This window comes from Falco biarmicus, chromosome 2 (assembly GCF_023638135.1).
Source record: "Falco biarmicus isolate bFalBia1 chromosome 2, bFalBia1.pri, whole genome shotgun sequence".
Classification (NCBI taxonomy): Eukaryota; Metazoa; Chordata; class Aves; order Falconiformes; family Falconidae; genus Falco; species Falco biarmicus.
In genome coordinates, this window is record NC_079289.1 from 5,389,516 (window position 1) to 5,407,939 (window position 18,424).

General features: G+C 43.2%; 1 protein-coding gene across 6 annotated transcripts in view; it reads right to left on the minus strand.

The window, feature by feature from the left end:
• TENM4 (teneurin transmembrane protein 4) overlaps positions 1-16,914 on the minus strand; it is a 353,793-nt gene extending 336,879 nt beyond the window's left edge. For 3 of the 6 annotated variants that reach the window (XM_056329462.1, XM_056329463.1, XM_056329461.1), the window contains exons 1-2: positions 16,624-16,901; positions 12,238-12,507 (exon numbers count right to left, since the gene is read on the minus strand). In XM_056329462.1, the coding sequence (XP_056185437.1) occupies positions 12,238-12,507; positions 16,624-16,846 (493 nt within the window). In that variant the 5' untranslated portion in view covers positions 16,847-16,901. Of the gene's footprint in view, positions 1-12,237; positions 12,508-16,623 lie in introns of all 6 variants that reach the window. The other 3 variants (XM_056329464.1, XM_056329465.1, XM_056329460.1) reach the window with 2 other exon arrangements.
• Positions 16,915-18,424: the final 1,510 nt, after the last annotated feature.

Below are 18,424 nucleotides of genomic sequence, written 5' to 3' on the forward strand. Positions count from 1 at the left end.
GGTGGTACCTAGGAGAGAGGGAGACATTTCCTTTCATACTCTAATACGGGGCTACAGCTGTTTTTCCAGCCCCCATGTTACAGGGGAATCATCATCACAGCCTGGCTCTGGGGGTGCAGTTGAATCTCAATTTAATTTCCACCTCAAAGCTCCCGAAACAAAAAGCACCTTGGAGGTTTGTTGTGGGTTTCCAAATTCCCAGTCTTTCCACGGAGGATTGCCATTTGCCTATTTCAAATGCCTAAACCAAACTGGAACCAAAGAAAGAACATGGCTGGGGATGGAGGCTCAGCATGTCCATGTCCCTCACCAGCAGCACGAGGCTCTGTCGCCTCTCAGATCTGCAGATTATATAAGAGGGAGAAATCATTGTCCCCAAACTATTCATGGCTTTATTTAAATTGTAATCATGGTTTAAACAGCAAGCAGAGAATCTTGATTTAAATAATCAGTTTTAATCTTGTTTTACATGTGTGCTTTTCAGTTATTTTCTTTTAAAACTCGTTGATTCTCACTGATTGGTATAATTTTCTGCTTCTTTATGCTAAATCAAAGAATACCCTATATCTATACATATTTATTTCAGCAATTATGTAGTTTATTTTATGCATTTATTCAGATTCCTACTTTTTACATTTTTTATGAAGAGAAAATGGTGAACAACAGATTTCTTATTCAGTAGATGATTGCAGGATTTTTATTTTTTTTTTTTTGTTTTGTTTTTCATGTATTTGGAATTCATGTCAAGCTGCATTTAAATGGAAACTGGAATTCAGTCATAATTTCAGCCCCCTCCTCCCAAACCGAGTGTAATAAAAGTACTTGAACCTGCTGGAGATACGAGAAGAAAATAAGTCTTGCACAGAAAATGAGTTGGCGTTAGCAAAGGCAGTGCTAGCTGTCCGCTGGAGAACTGGAACAGAGGTGCCTTTCCAAGGGAGCCCGGCAGCTCTGCTCTCTCACTGGCAATGCCGCCTGAAAGAGCTCCCAGGTGTTTTTGTTACGCCACACTCAGGTATTAGCCCATCTTTGACCCAGATGAGGAAGATTTTCTGTTGGATGGGATTTCTGCTGCTCTACCCTGAGTCGAACAGGTCCCTCTATGTGGGGCAGCAGCGGTCCCACGGGAGCTGTGAAACCAGAGCGCTGACACCCCGTCCTTGAGGGAAGGCTTTCAATCACACGCTTTTGGGGTGTAAATCAGAGCTGGGCTTTGTGAGCGGTTGCATCGTCATGACTGCAGGGATGGAGAACCCCTGCAAGGGCGTGGGAATGGGTACCCAGGGTGGGAACCTCTTAAACCAGTGGTCTCTCCAGATGTGTCCTGAAGGTTGCCCTAATGCATCTTGCCTCTGTTTTTATCCATGCAGCTTTTCCCCTCTCCTTTTCAACTGCGGGTGGATTTCTCACTTCTGAACATGCTCATTGATCCACTTGAATGACTTGCTGTGAAAAGCCCCTCCCTTTCCAGCTGCAGAAGCAGCAGTTGCTGTCAGGAACTGAGCTGGCACCTCCACAGACCCGCTTTAGGTTCTTGCCCAGAAACGCAGCCAATTCACCACTTTGACTTGCCTTAAGACTTTGACGTAGTTGCTTGGAAATGTTCTAAAAATTAGTTACTAATTTTTAACAGGTTATTCTGACTTTAAACCTTAGTTGAGTCTGACATAGTTTCTCATTTTGTTTAAACTGTTCATCCATTAAAAGAAGAAACGTGTATTTAACTTAAACTAAGTTAAAGAAGAAGAAGAAAAAAAAAACCAACCCTCCAAACAACATTTCTATCTCCCCCACTACAGAGCAACCAAACCAGGGCAGAAATCAAAGCACATGTCTCTGAACCCAGCAGAAAGCTGTCATCATGATGAAGTGGCTCGTTGCTGAGTTTGCCACCACTGAAGTTGGTTGTGGAGGCCCTGTGGCACGTGGGGCATGTGTGTGTGTGTGTGATTAAATACAGCAGCGAGAAGAGGCTGTGCTGGCTACCAGTTTGTGCTGCTTGGCACGAAAGGGTCTTCCCTACGGAGAGAATTGCAAGGGGAAAAGACAGCTGCCACCTGGGTGCTGTGGCGAGGGAGGTGGCACATTTCGGTGCCTTTCACACTGTTTTCAGCACGTGCCTTGGGCACCCGGCACCGTCAGAGGACCTGGGAAGCTCTTGTGACCTTCAGGAGAGCTTTTTGTATAGTGGCTCGTGCTGCACACTTTGACGCTCTCCATCTCACACTTGTTCAACCCATGGCTTGTAAATAAATGTAGCAATAGCAACAAAAAGCAGGGTCTTTTTCACTCCCTAAGGTATTCAGTGTCTGGTCAAGGGGATACCTAATGCAATATTTTAAACACTTCAGTGCTGAAAATTCACTTAATATATTAATGGATAGAACTGGAACAAGGTTGCTTTATTTGCTGCTATCCATATGTTCATTACAAAATATTTGGGTTTGTAACTTAAAAGGTGGTGGACAAAAAGAAAAGAAAGAAGATCCTGAGACAAAGAAAGAAAGAGAAATGAAGTGATGCAGCCAAGGTTAAGTGCTGTCTGTAACAGAGGCGGGGATTAAATCTCTGGAGCTGCAGGCCAGTGCCCACCCAAAAGCAGCCCTTTTCTGAGTCCCGTAACATGTCTGCTCCCCTTTGTATAATTTAGTCACATGTGGCAAAGAATTATTTTTGATCAGGCCATAACAAAATTAAGTTTGTAACATGCTTAATGTGTGTGAGCACCAGATAGGAATTATTATTTCCTCTTTATACATGTTTCAAAACGATACGTGCCAGGATTGACAAAACAAAACAACCTGCCTTAGATTGTACGATTCAAGTTTTTAGGGGCAGTTCAAAGAAACACAGAAAACTTTGCAGAATTAGGGCAGTGCTGCATTTTCAGTCACTGCCCTGAATTGAATAAAATGGCATTTTTGCTGGAAGTTAATCAAAAGCCTCTGAGAAATAAAGCAATGAGATTTTAATGAACAAATTCTCATGGCAGGAGCTGTGCTTTCCTTTATTTGGAGCTCAGTGCACACCTCTGGGCATGGATAAAACAAAAATAACGTGCTCTTTCCTCTCACTTTGTTCTGCTAATGGGTGGAGAGGCATCTTCATGGAAAAAAGCAGGTACCTCAAGGGGCATTTGAGGAGACCAGACCAGATGTGGACTAACATTTAGTGTGCTGGAACTAGAAGTAGATGCAGTGGTCCAAATGGGAGTTCAGAAAACCAGACATGAGCATCTGGAAATGCCAGATGGGGGAGAAAGCCTGGTATACCTTCCCCCTGTGCAAGGAATAGTGCTGTACCTCTCTGAAAGGCTGGGATGGGGTATCGATATGTCCTGCCCCTTGCAGCTTGGTGTGACCCCTACACATTCAGGACGAATGGCACACAATGACACACAATGACACACAAATCCCACCCCAAAACCAGGCTGGAAGCAAAGTATTGCTATCAAAAGAGCAATAGGTCTTGTGCTGCTGATTCCTGTACTTCATATATATAAAATATATACTGTATTATACATATAAAACATATATAATGTATTTTATATATATATATATATAGCTGTATTCCCCCTAGGGTGTTTCACACCGAACAAAGTTGTTTATGGCACTTGGAAATAGTATTAAAAAATGCACAGATTTACATCCAGAATACTTGGCAGCTTGACAGCAATATTAATAAATGTAATTACTTTTGTTACCAAAAAAAATTATAAAAATCTCCATGACAAGGCAGTTTAAAGTGGCAAAGGAAAGGATAAAAATTCACGGTGTAATTGAAAAGAACAGTAAAATCTTACCTGTTAATGTTGTTTCTACAAGTTTTCTCCCCCAATATCAGGGCTATTCATGAGTTTCTAGACTTTGGGCCTTTTTTTCTTGCTTAATGGCTTCGCCATCATCACAATAACAATAACAATGTGAAACCTACATACTAACCTATATTGAACTGCAGCTCATTACAGCAGAATAATGTTACGAAGGGTTTTAATGTCAGCATCCTTTCAGACAGATTACAGTAATACAGAAAATGCATTCTCTATGGGACATACCATATGGGAATAAAAATAATACTAAAAGGAAATGCAAAGGCTTCTTTTCCTCTAGAGGCAAAGAGAACAGTGATGAGATAGATTAGCCTTAGAAATCAGTAGGAATTCTTTCACCGTGGAACAAAATCAAGATACTGATCACCAACGCAGCAAGTGGAGTATTAAACTCAGATTAATCCTGTGTACTTTCACCTCCTAAACTGGGAGCGCGGATGCTGCTGGCTCCCTCTGTGGTCCCTGGGGTGAACTAGGTGCTACCAAAGGGACGATCAGCCCCGGTGTGGGTTAAACCCTGCCTGAGAGACGGTAGCATCCTCACTTGAAAGGCTGCTCTACACCCGGCGGACAGGGCAACAGTGGAGGGAGATTAAGGGTCTGTTGGCCTAAACCCTAAAACCTAAAAACTAAATCTATTTACTGTCCCATCAAGGCAAAAGTTTCTCTGAAGTTGTTGTGAAGAAGTGAGGTGGTGGTTCACCTTTTCACTTTCAAGAAGAGTCTCAGGGCTAATACCAAAAAAGGATGAAAAAGGTAAGAGGACAGAAAATATGAGGAATCCATCATCAAGAATGTCAGTGGCCGGAAAGTTAGATCACAAGTAAGGGAGATGTAACAGCCTTCAAGGGAGCCATTTTTCAGTGGAGAATGTAGCATTTGGGATGGTCATGCAGCTAAAGTCTCCTTTTTAGGACTAATATTCTTTATAGGAATATTGCTATCTTTATGGTTGGAGAGCCTGAAGGTACGTTCCTTCCCCTGACCTTCACATTTCAAGTGATCACCAAGTCTCTGAATATCTCTATAAGGCAGCTTCACTACATGGCAATATCCCGGCAATCCCCACGTACTGTTAAAGGGGGAATTCCTCGCAAATCTTACCTGGAAAGGAGCGGTGTAAGCATTTTGAGGAGCTGAAACAAGGAAGGGGTTTAGTGAAAATTCCCTCCTGGATCTGCTACTCATTTTTTTAGTTCTTCACAAACTTCCGCAATTGATGATGGATCTATAGTGGTAAGGGTTCTGGCTAATTTTCATTTCAAGCTGAAACATCTTGTTAATATTAAGGTTCCAACTGAAAGGAGGCAAGTGAAAGATGACAGCCAGCAGATGCCTGGTCTTGACCGGGTAATTCTAATTTATTCTTGTCTTCCCCTACTCAAAAGGCATACAGGAAAAGTATAGCTCATAGCACATTCCTCTTTTTATTTATTTTGAAGAAACATTTTTTAAAGAAAATCTCCTTTCTGAGTTCTCCAGAGTCTGAGTATCACATTTTTCCTACATGGTTTGCACAAGAAGCATGTCTGAAGCACACAGTCATTTACTGGAAGTACTTTATAATGCACTATTCAATTCAAAGGGGGTAGTGGTGGTGGTGGTGAAATAAGATGGTGTTGCTGCAACCAGGGTAACAATATTAACAATAGAGTGTATGAAGTCTGAAAGGAAATTACTCAGCAAAACATGGTAATAAAGCGAAAAGTCACCATGGATTATCAGCTGGGGTATTAACAAACAATTTGTAATGCTAAGACTACACAGTAATTCTGGCACTGCTAATTGCACTGATACACTGAATTGTCTTTTGGCCCAATGATTTGGGTCAACATGATCTGGGAAACTGGAAGGTCAGTGTAAAGAAGACTGAGTGAAAATCGTTCCTCTGCAGAGGGTCAGAGCTATTTAGGAGAACCTTGCAAGGCCCCTGGTAGCAAGTACGGACAACGTTAGGAGATGAGCTCTTGACAACCAAAGAGAAAAAGAAAAACACACAGAAATAGTTGCTGTTTGCCTAGAGCTCCCCAGCTATTGTAAAACAGCTCTGAAGAGAAAATATTTGCAAAAAGCTGATGAAATTCTGGAGCATGTGGCTCGATCATCAGGACAGCTTCCTGATTTAATAAGAAGCCAAAATGGAATCAAGAAATCTAGTGATGAACAGCATGTTGAGATGTTTAACAGAGAGTACTGGGGTTTATACCGCTCTGGCATGCTGACTATTTAGCAAAAACAAATAGTTACAACCATACACCTAAGACTTGGTGTAACACTACTGATGGCAATGGGAGTCTTCAAAGGCTTCAGTGAAGTCTGTATCATGCTACTGAAGAAGTGAAAGCATTAGTTAGATTTTTTAACTACCCAGGAGAAATTAAATTATATAATTTCTTTGGTGTTCCCTGTTTGAAAGACTTGTCTTTAATTATTTCCTGCTGTAATGCACCCCTGTGTTTCTAAATGTCTCCTATAAGCATTCAATTCTATCGAGTCCTAATTTCCTATGCAGTTTCTTAAGCACTCTTTCCAGCAGCAGTAATGGCTTACGCAGTGTGGAAGCAGAAAGTGTGGTGGTTACTGCAAGAAATGCTCTTTAAATCATGTATTATGTCAATTAAAATGGCTAAGAGTTGGGTCTGTGACGGTAGAGCAGGCAGAGATATCATGTCAGCTTTCCAGCTCCTGATTGCTAGCATGCTTCAGTTTTACAAAAGCCTATGAGAATTTTCCAGAAAAGTGATTTATTTGAAGGGAAAGCAGAAGTTGACCATACCATATCCCCTACCTTGATGGTCAGGTTGGTAAGGCTTGGAGAGCAAGTTTGGATATGGGGCTGATTGTTTGCCTGACAGTTTTAAAGCTCATTTAAATGCATCCCAGAACAGTAGTGACTGAAAGAAAAATTATTCCTCTCTGTAGGATGTGGGTCCGGCACAGTAGAATGAATCGGTGCTCTTAATCTTGTCACCAGTGAGTAAGTGTCTGTATCGCTATAGTCACCATGCCACTTTGGCACTGGCTGGTGATTTCAGAGGTGAAACCAAGGACAAATGAACCCCGAGATTAAACTGCTCTTCCTAAATAGAGGTGACCAGGAGCTGTGTGGGGATGATGGTACCTCCATCCAGTTCATTTTTAATAGAAGATTTGGCTCCAGCAGTGGTATTCTCACTTCCTTTGGGCACACAAAATGCATGCAGAGTTGGTTGCAGGGTGACATGTTTCCTACATATTTTTGAATTGTGAAGATGGAAAGAAGCGGCACAGCACAATTTGACAGCAATGGTCCTGCAGGCTGAATTTTGGCTTCCAGGGTGGTTAGGTCTGGAATTTTAGTTCATGTCTACTAATCTCTCAGTCCGCTAGATAAGAAAATGCCACCCTTCTGCTGCAAGAATTTCTTTGCACAATATATCACAATCCAGCATCTCCAACTTGGTTGAACTGTTTGGAGACATCTGACATTACTCATCCCGCCTGTGAGATCCTTCTGGCCACTTGACACTGCCCACATTCTTCCTGAGAGGAGATTATGACAGAGGGGAAACATCAGCTCCACTCTGCACATGTACACAGCATTAATCACTGCTGGCTTGTCCTGCTAATGAAGAAAACTGCTTCCCCCCCTCCTGCTCCTTCCCATGTTTAACCAACTACGTGCCTCGGTGGATATTAACGCTAAATCCAGATTATAACTAAAGTGAATCTTTAGTCTGCCACAGCTCCTTTGGAATCGCTGAAAGCCAAACTGTACTTGTGGGTTGGTTTGTTTGGGGTTGTTTTTTTTTTTTTTTTTTTTTCAGAAAAGGGCTGCAACTCCACTTGCACAAAGACAAATTTTAAAAAAGCAGTTGGCCCAGGTCTAAAACAGTCCTGCAGCGACTCTGCTGGGTAAACCAGTAAAAGCATTACCGCACTGAAGGCAGAAAAAAAAGCGGTTTGTGTTTTTCTTGTGGAAAGGGATTCTATATGGGAATATCTACATGTCCTGCCCACCTCTCGTGTTCGGATCTATCTGGGACCTACCAGCATGATTCGTAATGGTTTGAGCTGATATCCCTTGTAGACCCGACGGAAATATTCAGCACCTGGTTCATGGGTGCTTACACACACTGTCTGTCTCTACGACTGTAAGGAGTGCCCTAGGCAGTACGAAAGCCTGAGTGAGGTGCTCAAAGCCCAGTCCTGCATGGCCCTGAAGCCAAAGAAAGCATAGCAATGCTACAAGCTATTGAAACTGGAGGAAGAGAGAGGATCAAGAGGCCAGCAGATACTGCCACTCTGACCGAGGCAGCATCCCATCTAGACCATTCTCAGTTTGTCTAGTTTACACTTTAAAACCTTTAGCACCAGAGTTCCTCAGGCGCCTCTGATTGTCTCCTCCACTGCCCTACTGCCTACAAACTCTTTATGAGAAGAGGAGGATCTAGGTGGCTTTGCTCAGCTAATAGAAGAGTTGGCTAAAGGGAGATCAGCCGCTGTCTTTTAGGCATGGATGATAGGCAGAAGATGGTCAAACTGCTCTTGGCAATGCTTAGTGGCTGGACGACAGGCAACGGACACGAGTTGCGGCAGTGGAAATTCTGACTTGCTCTCAGAGTTGTTCAGAGCAAACGTGGTCAGCACCAGAACCAGGACGCAGCGGTTGTGGCCTCTCCATCCTGGGAGACAAAGTGTAACTGAACAAGGTCCTGAGCAACCCGATCTGACCCCAGAGTTAGCAGGAGACTGGACCAGAGACCTTCAGTGGTGCCTTCCGACATAAACTGTTCTGTGGTACTGTAGTTTTATGATGACTTCTTTATGTTTAGGAGTATTTTGCTTTTGGTATGTGACAGAATTGCCACAAAATAAGTCAAATTCTGGAAGAGTATTACCTTGTTCTCCTTCACTGAGCTCTTCTCTATATGAACAGTTTCTGGCGTGGTATAAAGACTGTTCAGGGTTACCTAAGGTAACACCAGTGAACTCCAGGCTCGGTTCCAAATGACCACTTCAGGAACTTCTTTTCCTTGAATCAGTCTTGCTGAGAAACAGTGCAAATTACTATAGGAAAGAGGTTCTCCTAACCTTATTGCTAGGCTTCCAGGAACCTAACTCCTCCCTGTGCATGGGTCTGAACTGCTAATAGGAGCTTACTATTTCAGCTTAGCCTTGATGGCCACACTGCGGAACAACCCTTGAGCTGTATGAAGTGCCTGCTACATTAGCAGCACTTGTGATTGCAAACAGTGATTGCACTATTCTCAGAGAAGGGGCAATAACCTGAGCTGTCCCCTCTTGTCCCTTCACTCTGCCAAGTGACCATCCAGGTCAGAGCGAAAAGCACTGCCCAGCGGAGGGGGAGCCTTCGGGGGGGTGCAGTGTCTGAGCTCAGGGCAATGCCAGTTACAGCTCAAGCTAACTCTTCAGCAAAAACAAACTCTAAACCTAGCAGAAGTATTCAACCTCCTGGAAAGCCTGGGAACAGTTTAGATGGCTTTTCATGCCAGCTGCCTGTGCAAGTGATTTATGGACTGTAATATGCCACAGAACCAGAGCACATCATCGATTTCCTTAAAGACAGAGGTGTGGATTGTGACTGTGCTTACTGAGCAGTGGGGCTGTTCCTTCATGGCATCACCACTCCCGAAATAAAAGCAGACCTGCTTTTTGGGGGAGCCAGACCTTTCATTTTTGATGGACACAATAAATGTCTCGGTATAATCGTGCTTCAACAGCTTTGGATTTACAAACATCAGAAGTAAATTCTGATTATTTATTTTGGGTAAATAATGAACAGCATAAAAATTGTTGATGTTAACTTTCATTGGAAAAGTTGGTTTAATGGGCCCCATAAAATCTTCTCTTGATGGCAGGTTCATAAAGCTCCATATTGACTTCAGCTAGAGGCTATAACTTCTATCAATACTGTCAACAATTAATATTGACTAATAAAGGTATCCTGTAAACCGAATCCTAGCATTATGTTACTTTATGCTGCCATTAGCAAAATCCCACGTCTTCTTGAAAACATTTCTCTCATGAATCTAGGATTTCTCAAAATAGCCTCTGCGATAGCTAGCAGCGGAGGGCCCTGAGTAACACTGCTTGTGTGCAGAGGGAGGAAGCACACAACCACCTCTGTGTCTCCTAGACAAAGCTTCTGAGATGCTCTCAGGCTTCATTTGCTCCAACAGCAGGCTTCAGGCTGTGAGCGGTTTGTGTGCAAAAGTTTCTCACACCTTTATCTGTGCCGAGTAATTACAAAACCAAACTGTCCAAATGTTGTGTACATTTAAGATTTTTCCTTAGTTCTTCTTCTCTTCCTCCCTTGCAACCTTTGTTTGGGTAAGTTGATACCACCATTTCAACTGCAGCCCCTTTATTGAAATGCTATGCATTTTTCTCAGCTCTGGACCAGTTTTTCTGACCTGAACCAGGCTGATGTCTCTGACATCTTCCCAGGGAAGTCTGAGCATCAGATGAAGCTCCTCAACAGCACAGTTTGGATCCTAATATTTTCTCTCAAGCTCCACCACCTCTTTTTTGTCAATATGAACAATGCACACTGGACACCACCACTCTCTAGATGTTATTTATGCTACACAGACTTTGTATTTTTGAGCCTGATATAGCCTCTCTTATTTAAAACACTCACACCTAAGACTGCAGATGCTTATGGCTCAAAGAAACTCCTTCTACATTTGTACAGCACTAAAAAAACCCTGCAGCTACATTCTCCACTTTTCTGTCTTCCCTTTTCTAATTGCTATGAAATGATGGTTCAACAAATGGTTAGTGTGCCATTAAATCTAAGGGAAGAGGAATTGAAGGTTATCTCAGTCCTGACATGAGTACTGCTGCTTCTGTTATTACTCTCAGTAAAGCTTTTCAAGACATGTGCTGTTAGTTCCTAATGTGTTGTCGCTAATATAATTTCGTTTGTAAGTGATCTGTAGGTACAAAGTTGCATTTGCACATGTAGAGATAGCATTATGTAAACCAGTGGAAAAGACTCCAGCAGCTAATGTAATTCTTCTCTCTTAAGGGGGAAGAAAAAAAAGAAGAAAAAAAGACTAAAATTCTGTACTTCGCTTTTCTTAGTAGGTATGGAAAGAAAAATGCATGGGATAGGATCGCAGCTGCTCATATACCACCATGGAAAGCACAAGAGAGGGCTTTGCATACAGAAGACTGGGATGGAAGTTCAAGGTGTTAGCTTTTGGTTGTTTCCTAGCGATTTCTTGGGAGTGTGCAAAACACTAATTGACCCTGATGATCCCTCTGATTTTTCGTCAAAGCACAAGGCTTGGAATGAAAACAATATAATCTGGCACTGCGTGTCTGCCCGGCCTGACCGGTGCAACCCTGTAAGATACTACACTAAGAAACTTAAAAAAAATATAGTAAAGATAATTTTAAAAGGTTCTTCTGTACATCCTTTAAATAGAAGGCCATTTATCTTTGAACTTTTCCTAATATATCATTATCTCTGAGCAGAAACTTAATAAGCTTCTATTGTAATTTTGTTGGAGTTAAACATAAAATCATGTGGGTGGTGTATGTCTCACCATGTCATGGCTTCCCAAAGAAAAGTTATCATCATTTGTCACTATAATACTATGGCAAAATGCGTAAAGAGAACAAGCAATACAGTCATTTCACATCAGCTTTCTGTGCTGAGCTCGAGTGCCCGATGACTTGTACGCAGCGGCTATATTAAGAAGCAGGCTGTTCTGTAATTGAATTAAAGGTGCAAAGGCATGTAGGGCTGTGTGAACTCCTGGGTCAAGCTGCAATTGAATCAAAATCCTCTCTCCTTCCTACACTGCTTGCAGAACTGCTGACCAAAAGGTTCACAGACCTACAGAATGCATGCAGGAGTCCCCACAGCTGGGGACGCAAAGTTACAGAGATAAAAAATCTGTGACCTTCAGCTTTTATTTCGCACAAAGAAAAAGGCTTCTAAAAATATTTCACCATCGTTTTCCTTCAGAGAGCAGTCAGCCAATTTACATAAATGAAATGGCTCCTGTCAAGGAACCAGCAAGGAAAAGAAGGAAATTATCTGCCCTGAAAATCTGTAGCAAAGATAAGAGCAGAATCGGCCAGGGGAGGGGAGATTTAAATGCTTTTTGTCTGAAAGGTCACTACAAAAAGCAGAGAGAGTATTACAGCCACTTAATGATCTCTGTCGCTGTGATAAATACGTAGGAGCTTCTCCAGCAGTTTATTAACAAACACTCTGTAGGACAGTACAAAAGGCCATGACATGGGGCTATTAGAAGAGTGTTTTCACTGAGTCTGAAAAAAAAAACCCCCAAAACCCAACACAAAACCTAAGGAGGATTAAGGCAGAGTGGTAAGAAGGGGCATTCCTGGTAAAGCTTGAGGCTGACATCGCATGCGCCGTCGCCACTTACCTGTTTCAGTGTTCTCGTGCTCCGTGTCAGTGAGGGTGAGGTTGGAGTTGGCCCGGCTTGACAAGCAGGAGCTGCGTCCAGACTTGGTGTTGCGTCCCCAGAGCCTCACGGGGTGCTCAGGTGACAGGACCACATCTGCCTCCGTGTCGGCATCCGAGCCGGCGCTGATGGAGTAGCCACAGTGAGGCAGCCCGATATCAGTCCGGTACAAAGTCCCATGCGTGGGTGTCACATCTTCAAGACCCAGCTCTCGCAAAGAGAAGTTGGCTCCTGGGAGAAAACACAGCAGCCTGGTTACTTTTTAATAGGGGACCGTTTCATGTAGCAGAAGGCAATGGCAGAGCTGTTCATCCTCTGTTTCCGTGTGGGGCGCAGCAGCTCCTGACCCCTATCACACCAAAGATTCCCCTTTTTCGTGGTCTTGCTTAGTGTGAAGCCAAGTGACCATGCCAAGACCAAAAAGCATCTGTATTCCTGCTTCTGGAACCTGACGGAAACTCAGGGTATGTTCAATGAAATCATCAGATGTGAAAGCAAAGACGGTGGAATTCTTTAGGAGAGGCAGAATGTAATCTCCTTGGGAGAAAAGTAGAATGAAGCATGAGATGATCAAAAGTCCTACCATACACCTGGCCACTCCACTACAATAGGAAATGTGAGTGAGTTCTGCTCATTGAAATCCCTGAAATTACATACTGGGGTTCTGAATTATCTTTGGCGGTCCCGATTTCCCCTTGCTGACCACTCACAGGTTGACTCAGTTCAGCTATTCATTCTGATACAGTCATGGCAGAGGTTATTTGGCTGCATATAGATGCAACTGTTTAGCTGACTAAAAATACAACCTGAAAACGACTCTTGAGCTCGTGTCTCAAAACTTCAGAATCAGACCAAATCAATGTGAACGAGGCTTCAAGTATTAGCAGGCTTTGCTCAGAAAGTTGCATGAGGTGGCTGGGGAAAGCAATTAGCGACTCCATTTTAATCTGCGTTTATTTATTAATGCATGCTTTTATTTTTCAGCCCAGAATGTCATTAAAAGATTGTGGCCACCCGTGAATGCCTTCAGCTGCACTGTGCACTTATAGGGCACAACTCACCCCTGCTCCTGTAATGCTCCACCTTGATCGGATGGATTAAGGAACGGAGCAGCGTTTGCAGCTCAGGCATGCTTCGACAAGATAAATCTGAATGCACGGGGTCCAGGGAAGTTCAAGCCCAAACGTACCTTTGAACAGTGAAGTTCCTATCTGCTTGATTATTGAAGTCTGTTCATGAGGTCTGACCCTCAAGGTGGTATCCAAAACTGAGTTACGATTCTCTCCCTGCTCAAAACCCCCACCATCATGTGGTTCTTCTCACCTTTCCCTTTGTTGATGTTAAATATCACACGGTAGAGAATGTGTATCCAATAGAAACAGCGAGGTTTCTCCTTCTCCAGAGCCTGGTTTCACACCCCTGGAAACACCCTGGCTTCCCTCTGAGCCCTGCTGCATGGGGAAGGTCTCTTGTACTTATAGCAAACGTACATTCAACGATCAGCTGGCCCGCAGTAGATGCTATTTTACTATGTTTTGTCATTCCATTGACTTTGCAACTCGTAGTGCACAGAGAGATGTTTGAATGCAAGGCGAATAATGGGACTGAACAACATTTCCACGTGAAGCTCAGAGGAGGAACTGTTTGACATCAGGAGGAAATACCCATGGTCCAGCTGGTTACAGATCTACAGCTGATAACAAACTATATAAGGCATTCAAGAAGTTTACACCTCTTTAATTGACCGAACAGGATTAAAGCTTTCAGACAGAGCGGCTAGATGAGGTTGCTTGGGGCTCACACCTCTGTCAACCCCTAGGGTCTTGCTTGGGAAGCACGGAGCAAGCTTGTGGCAAAGTAATCCATTTAACCTGATTGCAAAGTGGTCTGAGAGAGTGTCCTCTAGCACTCCACAGCCTGAGGAACTTGACCTGAGTTGTAAAACCAAGGAAGCAGCATCTCCCCAGAGACCTTGCTCTACTCTTCCAGTTTTGTCTTTCGTGCAAGGCCAGGATAGTTTTTAAACCATCCTCCATGGAGTGCTGGAGAATGTCAGCTTTTGGTTTTGCTTGGGCATTTGAGCCCCTGATGGTGAGTTCCACCTTCCCCTGAAATAAGCCACACTCAACATCACCAGACACATCAATGTGCAGCGTGACTGATGCTCTCCAGTAACAGCAGCTCATAAATTATGAAAAATGACTGCTACAATTAACTGAAAATCAAATTTATTTGCAATAAACAGCAGGAGATGCATCGATTTTCATATTCTATGCTCACTGTTGCCTTTTAAGCTGGAAGAACTCAAGTCAATAAAAGGAAGATAATAAATATCTGAGACTTTTTAATTCAGATCTGGTCTATTTTTTCCTGTGCTGACTTGCACGTTTGCTGGCACTCTCGCTCTAGCTAAAACCATTTAAATGCTGACTTGTTTATTTACTGAATTTATTTGGTCAATTTGAAATGTTTCCCTCCTCTGCCTTCCAAACCAATGCAGGAGAAAAATTCACTTTGCCTTGTTGATGTCGAGCAGGCTAATAAGGCTTGGTTTCAGCTGGCATGAGGCCAAACAGCACCACAAAGTGAGGTCTGCTTATGGCTTTCCGCCAGTGGAAAATGTGGCACTGGAAGTCTGGGGTTATTGTTTGTTAGCAATTTTCAGGCCAGTTTGGGGACTTTCAGGATAAACTGGGAAAAAAATTACAAATTGAAAAATCTGTGGGTCATATATTAGAAATAGTACTGCTGCCCTGACACAGTTAATCTTAACTTTTCTCAATTAATCTCAGCCACTTAGACCAGTGGTTTTTACTATTTCTCAGTACCCTACAAAATTTTCCTAGGGAAGTATGAACTTGTGTGTAGCAAATTTATACTCGCGGTCAATAGACTGGCTTTTCTTATTTATCTTTTGTGGGCTTCTTAGAAGTCCATGGACCTGCATGGCCTTGTAGACCCTCAGGTTGAAAACCACTGACCTGTACTAATTCACATCTATCCTGCATGGTGAATATATTGTATGAAGTGAGCAAACTCAATGACCTAAAGGGTTGCCTTTTCTTTATAACTTCATAGATTCCTTAGAGAGGATCAAGTACTTCAGAGTTGCTAAGAGGGAAACTCCTTTTATGATTGCAAAGTAGTACTTACAACACCTATTGGCCCTTCTGTTAATTATTGCCTGTTGCAGTTATCCTGAAATACAAACACGAAACCCATGTGCACAACGATACTTCTGAGAGTCATTTTGCTTGTGCGTGCCGTAAAGATGAGTCTTGCACCAAACCCGCAAGTTTGTGGTGTTTGAAGAATGAAATTAAGCAGCCCCAAAGTTAAAGGAGTGCAGTTATATGCATCCCCTTTGGGGAGTCAGCTTCTCCAAACTGCAGAGGGTGTGCTCAGTGCAGCCTGGGTCAGCTATTCTATGTTCAGTGTCTGGAATGCTGCCTACTCTATTTGACTCACTTTGCCATTTTAGGCTTTTCTTGATGGACTTCTAAAAATAATTTATGTGAAGCCCTTCCTGGTTTCAGAACTAAGATACTCATGTCTCTACAGAAAAATGAAGATGAGACTACAGCAGGGGCCAGAAATCTACCTCACGCAGGCAACAGCAGCAGTGAAAATGTAATTGTGCTGACTTCAGGCTAGCAATAAAAAGAATACCTGGCATCTCTGTTAGGACTGTTGAAGCCCATGCTGACCCATGAACTTCCACATCTTCACAGCTACTGTGACCCAGATCCACTAAATGGACTCCTGTAAGTCCTAAAAGTTGTTCCTTACCACTCCTTTAATACTGGAGCATGTCCCCATCTCAAACCTACTCCCTGCAGGCCATGTACAATGCCAAGGGCGGTTCATCCTATCAGCAGCTCAATTGCCTGCCTTCTTCCAGGCTTCAGGGGTTTTGCTGTAGCCCCAGGTGGACATTGGCGCTCTCCCCTCATTATCTTCTGCCTTGGCATTCTTGTTGACAGAGCAGGCACATGACAGTGAAAAGGTCTCCTGAGCAGGCAGGGACTTTCCACACCACGTCAGTACTGTGCAGCATGTGCTCATGGTGGGAAGCAGCAAAGGGCTGCTGGAGTCACGAAAACTAAGACACAGAAAATGTATCTGAGTCTAAACTAATGAACATAGGCTAGTGGTATCCCACCTAAGGATATTGGTTTGCATGCATCCCACGCCTGTGCAATGCATCAAAGATGTTCCTTGTTGTTCTCTTTCCTCATATCTTGCTTTAGGCCTCAGGGTCCTTCAGAGGTTGCCTCCCGCCCCAGGCCCAGCTCTCAGCTGATCAACTTACACTGCTTGCAGCAGCATCTGCTGAAATGTGCTCACCTGCTCGGCAGAATTCATCGGCCTCCTGGTGCACCATGTCTTTGACTCTATTGCCGTAGGTCAGCCTGGAGTCTTGATCATAAGCCTTCAGGGTCTCGCTGGAGCTGTAGGACTTCTGGGGTACCTTGTTGTCCTCGCTTTCGGCTGAAGAGCTGGTGTAGCGGCGCTCAGTGTCGCGGCGCCGAGTCAGAGATCGATACGGTTTTCTTTCTTTTACATCCATGGCACCCTTGTCTGAGTATTGAACATTAAAATAACGACGTCTTCGTGGTGGTCAGATTGGAATAACCTGAAGGAGGCAATAAAAGAAATAGCATCTAGGTTCATGCCTTTGGGCACCTAAAGGCTAATTTGCCTTCTTTATACGGTCTTGCGCTGAACAAAAGGGATGTTCCTTAATGGACTGCAGGAAAACCCTGTTAGAACAAATACCAATGGGAAGGAAATGTCAGTTATGTGTGAATCATTTAATAACTGCCACCACTAGTGGGACACGTACATGCAGCAACCTGCATCTGTCTAAGCTGGGTGCACTTGGGGATTTTAAACTGATTGTGATTTTGCTGTGTCTTCTTTCCATGGGAAGTGATTCAGACACCTCCAGGAGGCATGCATTCCGTACATCAGTCACCTAATCTCTGGGAAATCAGGCCGTGCTGAAACGTCTCTATGGAGGCAGCCAGAAGACTTTGGAAAAATGCTGTTTTATAGTTTTAAAAGTGTTTTGATAGATAGTGGGGTTAGGAGGAATGAACAAAAGAAGTGGGAAGGGAGGGGGAGAAAAGAAGAACAAAGGGGCGAGGTATGGATGGAAATTAGATGAAAATGTCTTCCTCTTCAGAGGGCTCATCTTTACTCAGCTGGAAATACATTAGAACTTAAGCAGAGCTGAGGAAGTGTAAATAAATGATAGTTCTCTGCTTCGTGTGACAGCATGGCCTAGGATTTATGCCTGTGGGAAAACCAGTGTATGTATGCACCAGTATGCAAGCATACGTATCTGCATACAGAGAAAATTGATATCTGAAGTTAAACATGTTTTTAAAGTATTTTTGTCAAAATACTTAATAAATTGCCTTTTCACTTTATTAAATGCAACAGAAGCCACGGGAAGAACAGTCAATGACTTGCAGTAAGGTGGTAAAATATGATTTTGAATACCTAAACTGGTTTATGAGGAAAAATACTGATAAAACCCACAAAGCAGACACTGAAATCTGTAATTACAGGATTCCTTCTTAGGAACCGAGTCCTCCTGACTGCTAGAGAACAGAAGCCGAGTCCCTAAATGCCCCGCCAGGTTATTGTTGTTTACTAGAGTATTTAAAAACAGAAAGGAAGAGGATCAGAGAACACCTATCAGTTCTTGGTCTTTTCCATAGCAAATACATATGGAAATGCGTTGTCAAGGACTGAATCACATTCCGTTAGGATTTCCCTCTTGAAAGGCTAAATTTTAAACATACTAATAAGATCTTGCTCCTCCATGACTCTCAGACCCCAGCTTTGCTTCAGATGCTGTGCCCTGGGTTTGCGTTGCAGTACAACAGAGTTTGGTGCAATAGTCGAGGATGGATGTGCTGTGAGCTTCGCAGGTTGGTTTAAAGGGATGTGGTGTAACACAGCACTTATGGTTCTCAAAACCAGGAGCCTGTGAAGTGTGGAAGACTCTTACCACAGGTTCTGATAACCTACAAATCATAACACTAATGCAGAAGCCTGAAGCCAAGATTTTATTAATTCCTCACTTGCCAGGCGGTCTGGCACAAGCATAACTAAGCAAATTCTTGAGTTGATGAGA